General features: G+C 30.1%; 1 protein-coding gene across 1 annotated transcript; it reads right to left on the bottom strand.

The window, feature by feature from the left end:
* Window positions 1-10,362: 10,362 nt before the first annotated feature.
* Window positions 10,363-13,689, bottom strand: LOC114723853 (IQ domain-containing protein IQM2-like). The gene is made up of 8 exons (XM_028910094.1): window positions 12,923-13,689; window positions 12,712-12,826; window positions 12,542-12,607; window positions 12,362-12,450; window positions 12,178-12,265; window positions 11,833-12,072; window positions 11,387-11,488; window positions 10,363-11,274 (listed from the first exon to the last, which is right to left on the bottom strand). The coding sequence occupies exons 1-8, from the start codon at window positions 13,399-13,401 to the stop codon at window positions 10,504-10,506; spliced, it is 1,950 nt and encodes a 649-aa protein (XP_028765927.1). The 5' UTR covers window positions 13,402-13,689; the 3' UTR covers window positions 10,363-10,503.
* Between the last annotated feature and the right edge of the window lie 4,364 nt (window positions 13,690-18,053).

Raw genomic sequence — 18,053 nt, 5'->3', positions numbered from 1 at the left:
TATGATTTCAACCGTTAGTCATATTGATCCTTCCGTCTTCAAAAATGTCAGAAAGACATAACGACGTTAACCTCAGCTTAACTTGCTGAAGCGGGGGACTGTTCATTGACTGTAAAATGAGACATATACTCCACAAAAAAGAACATCGAGATATTCACTAAAGAGCATCTCCTTGTCTCTCTCCCCAAATACATTGCTAATGTCTACCACAGTTCATTTGAGACAGAGGCTACTTCACTCTTGTCATGCCCAGTAACTCCTTCAATGATCTCAGGTCTATCTCATCATACATGCATGTCAACAGACAGAGTAGCATATGTGTATGAGACATGATCAGCGCACACTAAATTTCAAAAATTTGATCCTATGTGTGTTGGATATGGGGCATCATGGGCAAGTAGGTGCTTTGTACCCAAATCAATGGTGGTGAACGAGAGGACGACTCTGATTGCTTTTGTGAGGAACAAAATATTTTAACATTGTAAGGCAATAAAAAATGCAAAACCAATATTCACAATGAATATATTAAAGTGAAAAATTAATATTTTTACCTCTACTATTCGTAATATATTAAAAAAGACTATGCCACAACATTGTTTTATTTGCTCTGTTTTTTGCCTCAAAAACAGGGACATACAGAGTTGTGGCTCGGCATTACTATAGTTGAATGTTAGGAATTTCACCTAGTCTATGAAGAGACCAGTACCTCGATGGTGCTGTTAAGTTATTAGAGACCATAATTTTTGTACTGCTTATGGGTTGAAATTTTTTATTAACGGTTATTTGTCTCCCTCATTTTCCTTGTTATTTTGTTTATAAACCTTTCATATCAATACGGGTAGAATTAGAATGGAAAAAACTTTCACTATTTGATAGCTGGTATGCAAATTTTATTGATTAGGCAATAACTTAGCCATGGTGTCAATTAGAAAATTGAAACTTTTATTTTGTTTTGGTCTATTAATTTACCCAAGATGGATTTCTCCTATTTCGCTTTATCCCAAAAGAATAAAAAAGATACCTGTATCTGCATACAAAAGCCTGCAATGGCAAATCTTGTTAATATTTTGGTGCGTGTAGGCAAGGACTTCAGAAAACTGAAATATGTTGATTTTTCAACATCCTATTTCATCACTGGATAAGACGAGAGTGAACTAGCCTCTGTTTCAAGTGAATATGTGGGAGAGATTAGCGACCTAGTTGGTGAGAGAGACAGCGAGATGCTCTTTAGTGAGACAACCGATCAATGAACCATCATCCGATTTAGCAAGTTAACGTCGTTATGTCCTTTTGACCTTTTTGAAGACAGAAGGATCAATGTGACTAATGACTGAAATTATAAGGAGTGCTTAAAAGGGAAAAATAGGGTAAGGACCTAATTCAAAACTCACTATAAATATCAGGACTTAGGGTTTAATTTTCCCTTTGTAAAATACATTGAAATTTTATATTTAAAATTAAAATAAACATATCAACCCAAAGCACATGAGCTCGCACTAGACACTATTGATTTTTTGGAATCCTCCTATAGAAACTCCTTGAGAACAGGAATAGATCTTTTTTTTTGTTGGTAAATTTGTAAATGAGTCCATATCTGATAGAGACATTCTCATTAGTGTTTGTTCACTAGTAAACAACATCACTAGAACTTATAGGCTCATGGTTCGACTTATAAATAACTTTTTAATCATGATTTATATAATAAGATATAAGTATGTGACGAAAATTTTGTTTCGACTTACGTAAAACATACTTAGAGGCATTTAAATTAGATCATTTTTGGGTCCGTTTGGATCAGCGATTGAAAAAGTAGCTTTTGAAAAAATGAAGTTTGGTAAAAGCTAAATTAGATAAGTTGGAAAATTTTGTTTCAACTTACGTAAAACATACTTATAAGCACTTAAATTAGTTCATTTCGGGTCCGTTTGAATCAGCGATTAAAAAAGTAGCTTTTGGAAAAGTAAAGTTGGGTAAAAGCTAAATTAGATAAGCTGAATTGTGCTTGAATTATAGTTCAGAAAAGCTAGTTTGTAAAAGTGAGATTGGTAAAAGATTATTTGGATTATAGTTAAGTAAAAGTAAATTTAGTTGTAAAATGATCAAAATGGGTATGAGTTTTAATAAATAATGACACATGATTAAAAAAATGATTTCACATAATACAATAAAATTAAAATAATTTAATAAGAAGTCAAATTTAACGCGCGAATTAAATTTTAAAATTTTAGAGAAATCATAAAAAAATATTTTAAATATAAAGTGAAACATGAAAAATAAAAGTATAATTCTAGGAGTATATTTAAAAATAAAAGTATATTTCTAACTTATTTGTTACTTTCAACTAATTTTAACTGATTTTTTATTATCTACAAATTAGTTATTTGAGGCTTATAATAAGAATCAAATAAGGTAATAAATTTCTTAACTTTTTCTCTTTCCATGTTTCAAAAGCTATAAGTCATAAGCTGTTAATCAACTTATTTGGCTAAGTGTTTAGAGGGCAATAAGCAGCTTTTTTTTAAAGTATAAGCCCAATTGAAGAATTTGTGCTGTTTGGCTTGACGGTTGAGCAATCTGGCTTTTATATGAAAAGCTACAGTAAGCTATAAACTAAAATTAACAGCTTATGATTTATAGCTTATAACTTGTAGCTTTTGAAACGTAAAGAGAGAAAAAATTAAGAAATTTATTACTTCATTTGGTTCTTATTATAAGCCTCAAATAACTAATTTGTAGATAACAAAAAATCAGTTAAAATTAGTTGAAAGTAATAAATAAGTTAGGAATATACTTTTGTTTTTAAATATGCTCCTAGAAATATACTTTTATTTTCAAATATGTCCTTATAATAAATAATAAAAAATAAAAGAAAATATATGAGACCAACAAGAGCTTATAAATAATTTGGTAAAATTATTTTCTTGATAATGTTTCATTATTTATTAAAACTCATAACTATTTTGATAATTTTATAAACAAGCTTAATTTTATTCAATCATAATCCAAACAACCTTTTACCAATTTCACTTTTACAAACTAGCTTTTCTGAACTCCAATCCAAACACAAATCAAGCTTATCCAATTTAACTTTTACCCAATTTCACTTTTCCAAAAGTCAAATTGACAATAAGCTACTTTTCCAATCGCTAATCTAAATGGATCCAATTTTAGCTTATAGCTTATTGTAGCTTTTCATACAAAAGCCAGATTACCCAATCGCTCAACCAAACAGCATCAAAATTTGCAATTGGCCTTTTTAGGCTTATAAGCTGGTTATTGGCCCTGAAATGCTGAGCCAAACAGGCTCTTCATGTTGTGATTTAGGGTGTGTTTGGATTAGCGGTGGGAGAAGTAACTTTTTTCAATCTGAATTTATGTTTGGATTAGATTTTGTAAAAAAATCAGTTTGAGAAATTAAAACTTGTTTGGATAATTAATAAAAAAGTTAGTTTATATGCAAAATGAACAAAAACAATATGAATTTTATTAATATTACCTCTAATCCTTAATATAAGAGCTAATTTGATATTAAATTTGATTATAAATATAAAATAATAACTATTTATTATAAATAACTAATTTAACTAACTTTCTTAGTCTCTCCAAATTAATTAACCAACTCTTATATTAAAGATCGGAGGTAGTACATATTTAATATTAAATGTGTATAATGACAATTGTAAAAAAAAATATTGAAAATAAAATCATTTAAAATAAAAAATTAATTTATGATTAGAAAGAAATTAAAAAATGCTACCTTTTCACCGCACTATTACTTTCCACTGGTAAAAGCAGGATTGATTAGCTTCTTCCATAAGTCCATTTGAGATCCAAAAGTCATATTGTATAAACGTTATATCTAACACTACATTTTCTGAAAAAACACCATTCGTCATTTGAATCGCACGTTTTGGGGTCAAAACATGAGTGCAAACACACCCTTAGTTGGTAAAGCTTTGTACTTTTGCATGTACTACATCCTATCCTTAATATAAAATATAGATAACTAATTTAAGCATATTAAGAAAATTAGTTAGTTAGTTATTTATAATAAATAGATGTCGTTTTTTTTAAAATACTTGCATCAATCATGTGTATTAAAACTACCCCTTGACAAAAATTTCTTAACTTATTCAATCATCAGAGGATGACTTGGGGACAAAATAGATAAATATTAGAGATAAAGTGAATTAGAGTTTTATATTTAAAACTAAATTAAATCTCAAATTAGCTCATATATTAAGGATTTTAAGTAGTATTAGCTTAGGCTAAAGTGTAAATTTGGTCTTTTAATTTTATACAATATTTTAATTTAATTCTTTAACTTTAAAAAGTATATTTTTGGTTATTTAACCCTAAAATTGTTAGGTTTAAATAATGATTTTTTTTGTAACAATCCTGATTATTTTAAAAATTAAATTTAATATATTAGCAGTTGAAAATATTTTTCCAATATTTAAAATTTCTATGTTAGGGTTAAAAAACTAAAAATATATTATTTTAAAGTTAATTGACTAAATTGAGAATATACATCAAAGTAAGGGGTTAAATATATATTTTAGCTTGTTGGGTCAATTCTCACCATTCCATTTTGAAACTAAAGAAGGAGGAGAAGAATGGTTCCTACTTCCAATTGAATTATTACAGTTGTCAGGAGAGATACAACGATTATTATAAATGCCAAGATAATGTTGGGTTTTTTTTTTTTTTGCCAACAAGATAATGTTGGTTAGAACTTGCAATAACCCCTAAAATAATAATGCAAAAGACATTTCAAGTTATTTTAATAGTTTAAGATAATGTTATGAATTATGGCCCAAAAAAAAGAAATGTTATGAATACTAGATCTGGATTGGATTGGCTAGTTTGAAGTGAATTGGCAAACTGGATCATATAATCTAGAAACATTAAAATGATAAAAAGATTAAAAAATAAAAAAATAATTATAGAAGTAATTAAAATGAGTAGTTGTTGTGGAATTATCATACACACACATATTATGATATGATATGATAACGTTTTAGGCTTTTAGGAGTTTTGATATATTCTCAAAATTACTATCCACATTTGATGTGAAACGGGGAACGGAGAAATGGAAAAGAGAGAAATTCAAATATTTAGAAACTTTATTCAATTAATAATAATGAAAGCCGAATATAAATGAGGAATTCTACGGCTATTTGTAGAGCTTTAAGTAATAAAGTAATGAGATTAAATCTTAACCTATGCCTATGTATAAAATTAATTAATTTATATATGAAGTCATTTTGGAGTTATTATATATACACATCATAATTAATAATTATTGTTAGATTGTGTGCCATTCCTTCCGTAATGTAGGCGCCTCCCTTAGCCATTTTAATAATTTAAAAACATTATGAAAATTGGATTAGATATTTAGATTGGCCCCTCCGAATCCAAGGTAAATCAGATTCTCATCCAAAACGTTATATGAACAGTATTAAAATTGATGGAAACAAATAAGAATCGATAAAAGTCATTATCTATATAATATTTGGGAGAAATTAAGCTAAGCATTAAAATTTTGTTTAAAAAAGGATTTTTAACCTTCAACTTGATAAACTATACCAAATAATTTATTAAATAAGCTTTTTTCAATGCATCTGTAATGTGTTTAGTTTAAATCTTTCTAATAATCTTCTCACGTTTAGTCTACCAAATACTACCTCCGGTCCTTAATATAAGACCCTGTTTGACTTTTATTTTGGTCCTAAATATAAGACCTCAATCCACTTTGTCTCTCATATTTACTCAATTTTTTCCAAGATAGTCCTTCTAATAATTATAGTTCTAGTTAATACATTTTATTAACAATGATATTTTAGGAAAGACAACATCTATTTAGGACAAATAACTAACTCAACTTACTTCCTTAATCTCCTCAAATTAGTCAACTGACTCTTATAATTAGGACCGGAGGTAGTACTACTTTTTTATAATTTTAAACAAACTGTCCATGATACTACCTTTGGTCTTTAGTATAATAGTTGCTTAACCAATTTGAATAGATTGAAAAAATTAGTTAAGCTAAGTTAGTTATTTATAACAAATATGACTTAATTTTTTTAAAATACCCCTTTTAATCGTAACTACTTTTGGATGAAAACCGTGACATAGGTGATTAATAAAAATACTTTAAAGAATGAATTATGAATTTAGAAAATAAAGTGAACTAATATTTTATATTTATAACCAAATTTAATTTTTAATTAGCTGTTATATTAAAAACCAAAAAGTAGCATGTGTGTAATTTTCCTACACTATAACAAGAGGCTAATTATTTTGAAGGTTTAAAACAATATTATAAACACCATACTACCTCTAGTCTTTAAATAAATTATTTTATTATGTATCGTTTTTCTTTAAATTAATTTTTTAAACATATAGACTGATATATAATATAGTAATATACATAAGTATTCCAAAATATATTATGTACATATGCTATAATTAAACTACTTATTTATTTTTTTAATCTCTTCAAATTAATTAATTGAGTTTTATATTATGGACAGGATGTTCGAAGTGAAATTGTAAACTTGATCTTAACATGAATAAGTTAGAGGCTTTAATTTTAAATTTGATTTCTTATTTTTTTTATTTAATCATTTTTGTATTAATAAAATAATTATTAAAAAATGAATTATATGTTTATATTTGCAACTTTTAAGATTAATTTAATTATATAATTATGAAAATATAAAAATATGGAGAATTTAATCTATAGAAGTTTATAATTTGATTTAAAAATTTATATATATAAATGTAAAAAAAAATTAAAAAAGTGGTTAGTGAGTCAATCTACTAACCTAAATGAGCTTGTGTTGATTGAATGTCAACCTACTAAGAAGTGGTCTTTTTAGAACTGACCAGCATGTGCTCTAACTCATAGCAGGCTAGCAGGCATTACCAACTCTATGTGGTGAAATGGCGTTTAGGTTAAAGGTAAAAAGAGAGCGTGAAAATGGAATAGGTGGAAATGGAATTGATTTCCTAGGGGCATATGGTGGAAGCCAATTCCATTTATTTTGGTGGAAGTGAAATTGGAAAAACATCCAATTTCATCACACCAAATAAAGAAAAAATGACACAAAAATGATAATTAAATTTAAAAATATTTATTTGGTTACCCAAATAATAAAAATCCCTGCTTGAGCACACATGATCAAATTGGGATTTTGAAATTTGCTAAAGAGGTCAAATTGTCCTTAAATTTTTTTTTTTAAAAGTACCATCAAGCATCCTCATCGGTCGAGTAATCACCGGAGCTCTAGCAACAATAACTACTATCGGAGTTCGGGCTAGTTGCCAGTCGTCTAAGCTCTAGCAACCGACCAATGACCCGTCACTAGACCTTCAACAATTGACAACTATTTTTTTGGAATGATTAATAAGTTCTTTAATGCGATTAACAAATTTGTTATAGCATTTAACAATAGGTTTTTCAAAAAAATTCAAAATTGGTATTTTTACAACTTTAATAACACAGTTAACAAGTTTTTTAACGCTATTAACAAATTCAGTATAATAGTAGTATAATAATTAACAATAAGTTTTTTAGGAAATTGAAAAAGTGACATTTTTATAACTTTAGTAATGCGGTTAACAAGTTATGTAATGATATTAACAGCTCTTATAATGCCATTAACAAAATTTCCTATAAAGGTTGGTGTTTTTAATATTAGCTCCCTATAAAGATTGCACAACAAAATGTTTTTATTTATTAGATAATCACTATGGTTATGAGAGTTATTAATATCATTACATGACTTACTATTAGAGTTATTATTGGCACTATGAGAGTTGTTAATATTGTTATATGACTTGTTAATTGTATTATTCAAGTTGTAAAAAATATCATTTTTTAAATTTCTTAAAAGACCTATTTTAACTGTTTTATTAAATTTGTTAATAGCATTAAAAAATCTGTTAACTACGTTATTAAAGTTGTAAAAATGCCAAATTTTGAATTTCTTAAAAAATTTGTTGTTAAATGTTATAATGAACTTGTTGATCATATTACAGAACTTGTTAATCACATTACTGGACTTGAAAAAAATTCTAAAAAAAATAGTTGCCACCATCTCAACTCCAAAGATGGCTACTGGTGCCAAAGATCTGGTGATTGGCCGGCTGGTGAGAGTGTTTGATGGTTTTTTTTTTTTTAAAAAGGACAATTTGGCTTTTTAAACAAATTTTAAAATTCCAATTTGGTCATGTGTGCTTAAAAAGGGATGTTCATTATTTAGGTGACTACATAGGGATTTTTAATTTTAAGTGTCATTTTTTAGTTATTTTCCCTCAAATAAATATTGTGACGAGAATTAATTTCATTTTATTTTCACACCTTCTGATTCCATCATGCTAAACAAGTCGTTAGAGTTTTCATAGAACCGTTGGTCACCAGAAATTTTTTTATAAGGATAGATATATCGTTATTGAAGGTAATCTTATTTAAAATAATGTTGAACATTAATTTCTCTCTGGGACGGTCACAAGAATAATCGCACACAAAGATTAAGGGTGCTTTTCCAAGAGTCAACATGTCAAAGTGACTATGTGGTCCGTCACGGCCCAAGTCCATTCCAAAAACATTCACGTTATCCAAACCATTAAATGTCCCAATATAACCTTTCTATCAAGATCCAATGAAAGAGTACATTTGCCCCCAAAAAAAAAAAAGAATGAAAGACTTATTCAAACGCATTCAAAATGACAACCAACAGGGATTGGTCCAAGTGGTAAGCGGCTTGGTACCGCTTAAACGAGGTCTCAAGTTCGAGCATCAGCGTATGCAGAAATCCCCATTGGGATTGTACCTCGAATAGAATTATCTTTAATAGAAGGATACCTATACTTTAACAAAAAAAAAATGACAATACATCCAAATTGGGACGAATTGAGTGTTCATCAAATTTTTAGAACTTTACAACAAAATAGAGAGCGAAAGTGTGTTTGATCAATTCAAATTTAAAAGCTTATTTGCAAAAATGCTTCAAACCATTTTCACAAGTGAAACCAAGTTCGAATGCGAATTTCAAAGGACAGTAAACATTTCAAATACAGTTTTGAACACAAAAGCAGAACATAAAATATATGAGCTGAAAATGTAATGTGACAAGGGATATAGAGATTATAAACAATGACTTATCTTGATTCGACCCTATCTGCTTAAACTTAAGTCCAATTCTTAAAAATCTTGTGAGACTTTCTCCATTATAATCCAGAAGTTTAAATCAGACACCAGTGAGCAATTATAATCCTTCGCTCTTTATAGTAAATACTCTTCTTTCAATAGATACCCTACTTTTGATAAACTACCCAAGGGATTCCCGTGATAAGAAGAAAAATTACAAAAAACAAGAAGTTAACATAAGTTCAATCTTTGTCCAAGTATATCAATGGCTTAGAATATCAGTGATAGATGTTTAAAATTGATATCATCTTAAAACTCGATTCTGTTCATTATTCTTAAAAGGGTTAAGGGCGTGAAGAAAGCTTTTAAATCAAAACATCCAAAGTTGCACTCATACCTCATAAGCATCACATTCTCTCGTTTTTAGCAATTTTTACCTAAAACAAAAGAAGAATAAAGCCTCAATTTTATTTTATTTTTAACTTTTGACTGGTTTTCAAGATGCTCCCTCTAGTTTTAAATATAAAAGTTAATTGAGAGATTTATTTTGATCCAAAATAAAAAATCTTAACTCTATCTCACGAAATTATAACTACTTTTCAAAACAATCATAGTGATTGTCAATTAAGGTAATTTTTAATATAAATGATTAAAAGAAATATTTTAAGAAATTAACACACATTTATTATAAATAATTAGTGTAATTAATTTTTTTAATTTTTATAAATAATTATCTAGCTGTTACATTTCAAGTCAAAGGAGGTATTTGATTTAAGATTTTAACTTTGTCATGAACCAAACCAAACAGTGATACACTGATTTTATGGTCAAATCAGCTAGTTTGGGCTAGTTGTAAACTGCCTTCATCATCATAACCCATGCCATTACAAACAACATCCTCGACTGACGTGCTTTAGAAACAGAAGCATAATATGCCGTGGGGGAAAAAGGAGGTAATAAAAAACCTTGTGTCTCTTTGCAATTGAGAGGAACATATCAGCAAAAGGTACAGTCACATTTTTTTACACTTATCTTAAAAAAAAAAAAAAAAAAAGAAACACAAACAAGATATGGTAAAAAAAATCATCTGACGTCAGAAATCTGCCATGGCTTCTAAATGTTATGGCGGACTGAATCTGTTTTCCTTTCTATTAGGACAGTATAGAGTATAGACTCTATAAACATTTACAGCTTCCAGCCTACTTTAAAGAAAGAATTCCTATGGGAATTAATGGACTGAATGACCAATATTCTATTGTCTTTGTTCCTATTCACACAAAAGAACAAATTAAATTATGAATCCTCTTTGCTTACCAGAAGAAAAATTAAGAATCATCTTCGGTCCGTTATGAAGTATAAATAACTGGTATTACTGATGTTCCTCGAAATAATGGCAAGGAGTCTGATCTTGAGTCTTGATCATCACTTTCAGATGGCATCCCTATGGTTGTTGTCTCGCTAAACAGACTTTGTGGTGTTGAAACTCTTCGGCTCAACCCGGTGGGGGTTCTTGGAGATAATGATGATTTAGAAAGGCAGCTTTTTCTCGGAGACAGATTAACTTGCTCCAAAGCTCGGAACTGAAGTTCACTCGGGTAATCCCGCACACAACCAATGCGAGGCCCGGCTCCGGTAGTCCATTTGCAAGATAACCGTCTTCCCAGTTGGCATGATTTCATTCCCTTGTGGGAGTTAATCCTTTTAAGTATTGACTCTGTTGTAATGGTTTCTCCATCCGTCTCATCTTGTTTTTCCTTGGAAGAGTTTTCCTTCTGAACCATGTGATCCGGCTCTGAAACAAAAGCTTGTGCACCTTCTTGAACTTCTTTAGGAGACTCCATTTGGAAACTCCCACAAATTGTACCCCTCTCCGGGATTTCAAGGTTGCTTATTTCTCTTCCTAGAATAGAAAGCTTTGTTCTAGGCGCTGCCATCTTAGAGGCACTCTCTTTCTGAGATAAATTGGCTTTATCTTCTAATAAATCCCCGTCTTCATCAATGATCTCTTCAGCCTCCAAGCAACTCATGTCCTCGGTCATGTCCTTTATATATGAGGGGTTTCTAAGATGCTTCTTGCTTTTCTCTGACTCTAACTCATCCTCGTCAACTGCATTCATCTGCACATAGCACATAACAGTACCATAAGACATTGTCCTCCTGTCTTTTACATGTTTTATAAAGATCTAAGGCATTACAACAGAATGTGAAACGAGATTTTTCTCCTGATACCTTGACATCAGAGAGGTGCACATTGTTCTCCTGAAGGAATGAAATAAATTCCTTAAAATTCTCTTCGGTTGGACGATAATGGCCACTGTGAGGCCAAACTGCCTGTTAGAAACAAATAACATGATCATTTTTAGCGATACAAATAAAATAGTAAAGTAAAAACGAGTAAATACAACAAATCGGCCCTTGGAAGATATACTTTCTAATGTTTCAATTCCTTGATTTATTCCTCCACACGAGTTAATCCCTCAGGGTATAGTATGTTAACCGTTAGTCTCTCTGCTGGACTAAATTAATCAAAATAAACGTGTAACAAGTTGAAAAAAGTTTGAGGGACTAATTCCTATGGAGGAATAAATACAAGGATTAAAAATTAAGGAGGCAAGTCTTATAAAACCAAATATTTGTTCCAGGATAGTTATGAGCCTTTTACTAATTCTATATACCTTTAAGACACCGTATTCAACAATTAATCTCCCAGCAGCTGATGTGGCTCCTCCAGCCAAGAAGCTAGAATGCTGAAAAGAACCCTTTTTCTTCATACCAACATATAAGCTCTTCGATGTGCTTAGGACGAAAATCCATTTGGCATGCCCACCTTCTCCATTAGTGTGAAGGAGTTCTCCAGATTGCTGGTAGAAGAACCTTCCATCCTTAACAACGACTTCATAAGCCAACCGTTCCATCTGCAAAATTGAAGAACAAAAGTAATGAATATAAACTCAACCAAAAGGTTGCTAGAGTAAATATGCATGGTTAGTGGATACTTGTGTAAATGTTGGAAAGCTTACCGGACCCAGATATTTAATACACTGTTGTTGAAGTTTAGATCGAGGGCACTTTTCAAGATTTACTTCCTTTCCTTGTCCTATATCTAGCCTGCAAATGTCAAAGGAGAAGTTATGTCAAACAATAGAGTAATAGACTAAGTTGTGAGTTGTGACCACAAGAAAGATATTTCACAAAGAATATTACCAGTAGAAGAAAGGTTCCCTGCTCTGACACTGGAGCCAATTGTCATAATAGAAGTGCAGATTATGTCCATAGCGGTGACGCGGATCAATCTGTTCCACACATGAGAATTTCAAAGGTTATTATTGCTGAAAGACCCAGACATTGTTTTGTAAAGAAAGAAAGATCATGCATCTTACTAACCGCTTCCAGCCAATGCTGTAGAGCAAGTTTTTGACCTTTTTCGTCTTTTGATAGACCTTTTCCAACCTGCAACAACAAAGAAATGCTTACGGTCCTTTTCATCCACCCTAAGCATTGACATGACATAACAAGGGTAAAAAACTTTCTAAGCATCTGGATATGAGACATACCTTAGCAGCTTTGCTCGTAGCTCTCGACCAGCGTGAAGTAGCAGTTTCAGGTTTCTCAATGTCAAAGAACGAGATTGACCTGCGGTTGAGTTCAGCAAAGTCCAGGACCTTCCACCTAGGAATGAAACAAAGGTCCAGATCAATTGGGGGAAAAAAACAGAGAGATATTTTATGAAGAAGAGCAGGCTTTTGTTTTGAAATGAGCAAGTACCAGCATTGTTCGGCAAGAATTGCACAATCAGCTAGCTTTCTTCTGGTACGAAAGCTCTTATATACCTTCTGCAATTTAACAGCAGCCATGTGTTTTGGGTTTTTTAGATCCAAAGTTTGTGAGTGGATGTTTTCCTCTTTACAGTCTAATCTAGAAGAGTGACCAAGATCATCCATCTCTTTTCTGTTTTGGCTCATTCTTGAGGTAGTCATGATTTTCTCACTGTCAAATAAGAGAGTCTTAGCTGTAATAATTCTCTCCATATCATTCCTCTTGAAGCTCACTGATTTTTCTATTGTCATCCTTCCAGAGCCAAGACATTTCCTTATCGTTGGTTCTGAACCAAGATGTTTGAAACTAACAGACCGAACTAGAGTCTTGACTTCTTTGCCAAAACTGATGGATCTTGCCATAGAAGAGTCTAAGCCATCATCCACATCATTGTACTTTGCAAATGAACATGAAAGGGAAATCGCCATACAGCAATAAAACAAATCTGTACGGCTAAATGCAGTCCAAGATCCTGTAAAAAGACGAAAGTTTACAATATCATCAAAATTTCGATATCATATAATGCATTTTTCCAGTGGTCATGATCATCTGCAGCAATGAAGTGTCTAAGGAATAACTAATGCAGTATGATACTCCTGATTCTGCAAGCTGTAAGAACTCACACCATTCTTCATTATTCAACAAGTCCATCAAAAGAACTTAGAACACAAGTCCATCAATACTCATAAAAGTAACTATCTGGGGGGAGAAGAATGCACAATAGGAACTTGTTGAAAAAGAGATGCATTTTCACCGGCAAGAACACAAGCCATTCTCATCAAACTGATCAACAAAAAATTTCAAATGGGATGTTAGAAATAACACTTGGATCTGCAAAAGCCATCAGTACACGATTCATTCTGTATCAAGAAATAATCCCCCAGAACAATTTTATGCTCCCATTTTTCTCTAACAAATGCTCTACCATCAAACCAAACAAGTCTCCAAATCAAGATGAATAACAAACCACCGACAAACCCAGTTAGAGATGGAAATACGGATCGTGGGAATTTTCACCAAATCGTAAAGTCCCAAGCAGACAAAAACCAAAAAGAGAAGAAATATCAGATACATTGCAGCATAATACAACCAATCTACATAATCTGGATTCATATACTCCAGACAATCTGAACAGCATTACGAAGTGAACACCATTGTAGCAGTTTCAATAACCATAGAAGCAAAAGGAAATTTTAGAGAGAGCGAGAGAGAGGAGGCAGTACCCGAAGATTCAAGAACCCAGAAATTTAAGGGATGAGAATCTTTTCGTATCAATTCGGAAAGAAGCGTCCGAAACAAGCTCAGAGTGGAAATGCTTCTCAACGCTTGCTCGCAGTAGCAATGAGGCAAGTCTCGCTACGCTTATGCGTTCTTATAAATAGAAGGGACCAAGAGGTGAGATATGGGCCGTTACAGAGCGAGACCGTGTCAATACACGTATGAGAGCGACAGAGTGAGAGAGAATGTGTGTGTGCGTAAGAGAGAGAAAGTCTCCGACCATGTGGAGGGAGACAAGTAGACAAGTTTCTTGGCTAGTTACCAGCTAACCCATATTTGCACCAACTTTTTCTTCATTTCCAAAGATAAACATAATAATCACTGCTTCGTCCATCTGACTAATTTGAACAGAATCAAACTCAAAGCCTTCAGATTAAAGCCCGGGATTTGAAAACCGACTAGTATGGATAGATCCCATGGTTGAACTCCTCACTGGAGTTACTGATGTGTTGGTTTGGATCATAGAATCATTTTCCTTGATTGAGCTGGATTCAACCTAAAATAAAACTGGAAGTCAGATCGGAGCCTGGAATGGTTTTTACAGAATTAGATGGGCGTTGAGCCATGCAAAATTCACTAAACAAGTGAACAATATTTAGTGAGTTGTTCATATTACTACCTCCTGTGCTTAATATGAGACCCTATTTGACTTTTATTTTGATCATAAATATAAGATCTCAATCCATTTTGTTTCTTATATTTGTATTTTTTTTTTCAAAATAGTCCTTCTAATAATAAGAGTTCTAGTCAATACACTTGATTAGCAATGATATTTTAGAAAAGACAACACCTATTTAAGACAAATGACTAACTCAACTTACTTCTTTAATCTCCTCAAATTAGTTAACTGACTCTTATAATTAAAGCCAGAGGTAGTATTATCCAATGATACAATCCTGTTATTTAAATATTAGCATTTAATAAAATTTAATTATAAATCCATATGAACCCAGAAAAAAAATTCATAACCATATTTGATTGGAGAACTTAATATATTGGATACAAGTCTTGTTAGGAATCACAATTATAAGCACTTATACCAATATTTCAGATAAGTTGGGATAAAACTATTTTCACATACTTACCTTGTATTTCCTAAAATTGCTTTTAAAAAACCGATTCAAATGCCCCTAAAACTTTTTCTAGTAAGACCTACACAATTAATTATGCAATATGATTTTATTTAATTTCTTTTCATGCCAGGAATAATTTTAAACACACAATATTTAATATTTTAATGTTAATCCCTTTTGCCTTCTCCATTTCAATTTTCCTAAATATTTTTAGCACATTAGACATGAGAGTTATTTTATTTGTATATTAATTTATTATGCTTTTATAGTTATTACTTAATAAAAATGATTTATTTTTATTTTTATATTTATATTTCAATAAAAACACGAGTGTTAGTTTTAAGATCATATTTTTCCTGAACAAACATTGCATATTTCTTGAGTGATTAACGCGGGAGAATTGGAAGCCAGCAGCAATATAATATTTCTAATTCTAAATATAAGATCTCATTTGCAATCTACAAATAAAATCTTATATTTAGGAACAAAAATAGTAGCATTTAGCACATGCACAATAATATAAAAATTCTAATAAAATATATTGTCTATATATTCTTTGGAAATATGACTTGTTTATCCATTTGAGGAGAACTTGCATTTATTATTTATTAAAATTATCCAAGAGAATTTAAAATAAAATAAAAATTACTCCATCCATCCTTAGACATATCTACTTAACAAAATCACATAAACAAAGAAAGTTTGTTGTATTTAACCCCCCCCAAAATCTACTAAATGTTTTATACTAATTTTGGGTATAAATTTTTTTGTTGTTGTAATGTTTGTTTTTTTTGGGACTTCTAAAGATAAAAATATTATAAAAAATTTATATAGAAAGCTTAATTATATAATATAAAAAAGTGTAAAAACAATACTATAAGAAAATACTATTAAAGAAACACTGTATAATAATTTTATAAATTATTTTATTGCGGAAGGAGATTTTGTTAAGATGACATTATAATTTAAGAGCTGAAAATTACTATAAAAATCTTATTACTACTACTACTACTATTATTAATAAGGGAATTGAATAATCTAATAATTATGAATAAATATTTTTTTAAAAAAATACCTCGGTACGAGATGACCTGGTCCCATCTAGTCCTATCCTGGTTCCCGTCTCGAAATTTTTTTGATCCTGTCCTGAATTGAGCAGGATAAGACAGGACAAATTAAACACTCCCACTATTTATAAGGCAAAAAGAAAAAAAAATTTCTTTTTATAAATCACCTCGTTAAATTTTTAACACGATTATATTATTTTATTTTTTATTTATCATAAGATAGATAGTTATTTTTTTTATAAATATATGTGTTCAACAAGAATAAAATTATAAAATTGTTATATTTTATAAAAAAATTAATGCAGTTTAAGATTATAGGAGTAAAGAAGTAAATAGTTTTTTTTGGAATGTGTATATATTAAATAATAACAAAATTAAAATTTGTTATATTTTAAAAAATTAATATAATTTAATATTTTTTAATTTATGTAAAACATATTAAAAATATCTTATAAGATAAAAAGAGCACGGGAATAACATTTAATGCGGCACAAGGACGGTGGAAGACAAATTAAGACAGGCATGCATGACTGTGCGCGCGCTGAAACTAGGCCCACCCTCGTCGTGTGTGCGGATATGTGTGTCTGTGTGCGTGTGTATACATATATTTTATTGGAAAACTTGCTAATAAGATTACTCCTCTAATTTTACTCTTAAATCACTTTCAATATATTTTATGTAAATTAAAAAAAATTTAAATGTTATTAAATTTTATTTAAAATTTAATAATTTTTTAATTTTATCCTTATTTAATATATATTACATCCATAAAACCAAAACAAATACAATAATTAATAAAAGATGAAGTTGTACATTCATATGAAAAATTTATTTTTTTACGCCCTATAAATAGGACTAAAAAACTTCTTTCTCTACCCCATAAATAGGACAAAAAGAGTATATAAAAAGGCTAATTATTTTCTCAACTTTATTTATCTTTCTATCCCTTTTTATAAGCAACTTTGAACTAAATCACATAGATCAAAATATTAGCTAAAAATAATAAACATATAAAAATTGAAAGTTTTTCCTTCAAAATGCTCTTATTTATAGGGGGAAGAGTATAAGAAAGAGAATAAAAAAATTATTATAATAAAGAGAATTATAAAAGAGAGAGAATGTATGAGGGGAAGAAATTATATTAAAATATAATCTTGAGAACATTTATTATCTAGGAATTGATGTTTTGAAAAATAAAAAAAATATTTTGACTATTAAATAAGTATTTAATGGAGGCAAAATAGAAAAGTTGCTACAAAAATTTAAAATAACTTGTAAATGTTGCTTATATTTAGAAATAAAAGGATAGTGGTTATTGCTAGAGGGAGTATATCAAATTTTTATATATACATGTAGTTAGGTATTTGAGTAATTAATTTTCTCATTTAAAATTTATGTGTAACTTTTCCTATTCATGCGCATAGACAATTCATGTTGTGTGATTCCATACTGTTATTTTTTCATACGTAGTTAACCCAATCTAAAGTCTAAACAGGAATTTCTCGTTAAGATAATATTTAGTAAAATATATTATTAGCTGCATCAAGAAAAATTTTTGTTGTATAATAACAAATGCTCCATTTAATTCTAAATACACGAACTAATAGGGAACTTTGATTTAATCATAAGTGTAAAACCTCTTTTTTTTCCCTCCCTTATTTA

This window comes from Neltuma alba, unplaced genomic scaffold (assembly GCF_004799145.2).
Source record: "Neltuma alba isolate B1F8T4 unplaced genomic scaffold, ASM479914v2 tig00012157_pilon, whole genome shotgun sequence".
Taxonomy (NCBI): Eukaryota; Viridiplantae; Streptophyta; class Magnoliopsida; order Fabales; family Fabaceae; genus Neltuma; species Neltuma alba.
This window is presented reverse-complemented; position numbering and strand designations above follow the sequence as displayed.

Excerpts from the sequence above, each read along its gene's own strand:
- LOC114723853 (XM_028910094.1), bottom strand. The coding sequence starts at position 13,401 with ATGGCGATTTCCCTTTCATGTTCATTTGCAAAGTACAATGATGTGGAT. Across the intron at positions 12,451-12,541 it reads TACAGCATTGGCTGGAAGCG|ATTGATCCGCGTCACCGCTA; the intron begins GTTAGTAAGATG and ends TGTGTGGAACAG. Across the intron at positions 11,275-11,386 it reads TGCACCTCTCTGATGTCAAG|ATGAATGCAGTTGACGAGGA; the intron begins GTATCAGGAGAA and ends TGCTATGTGCAG.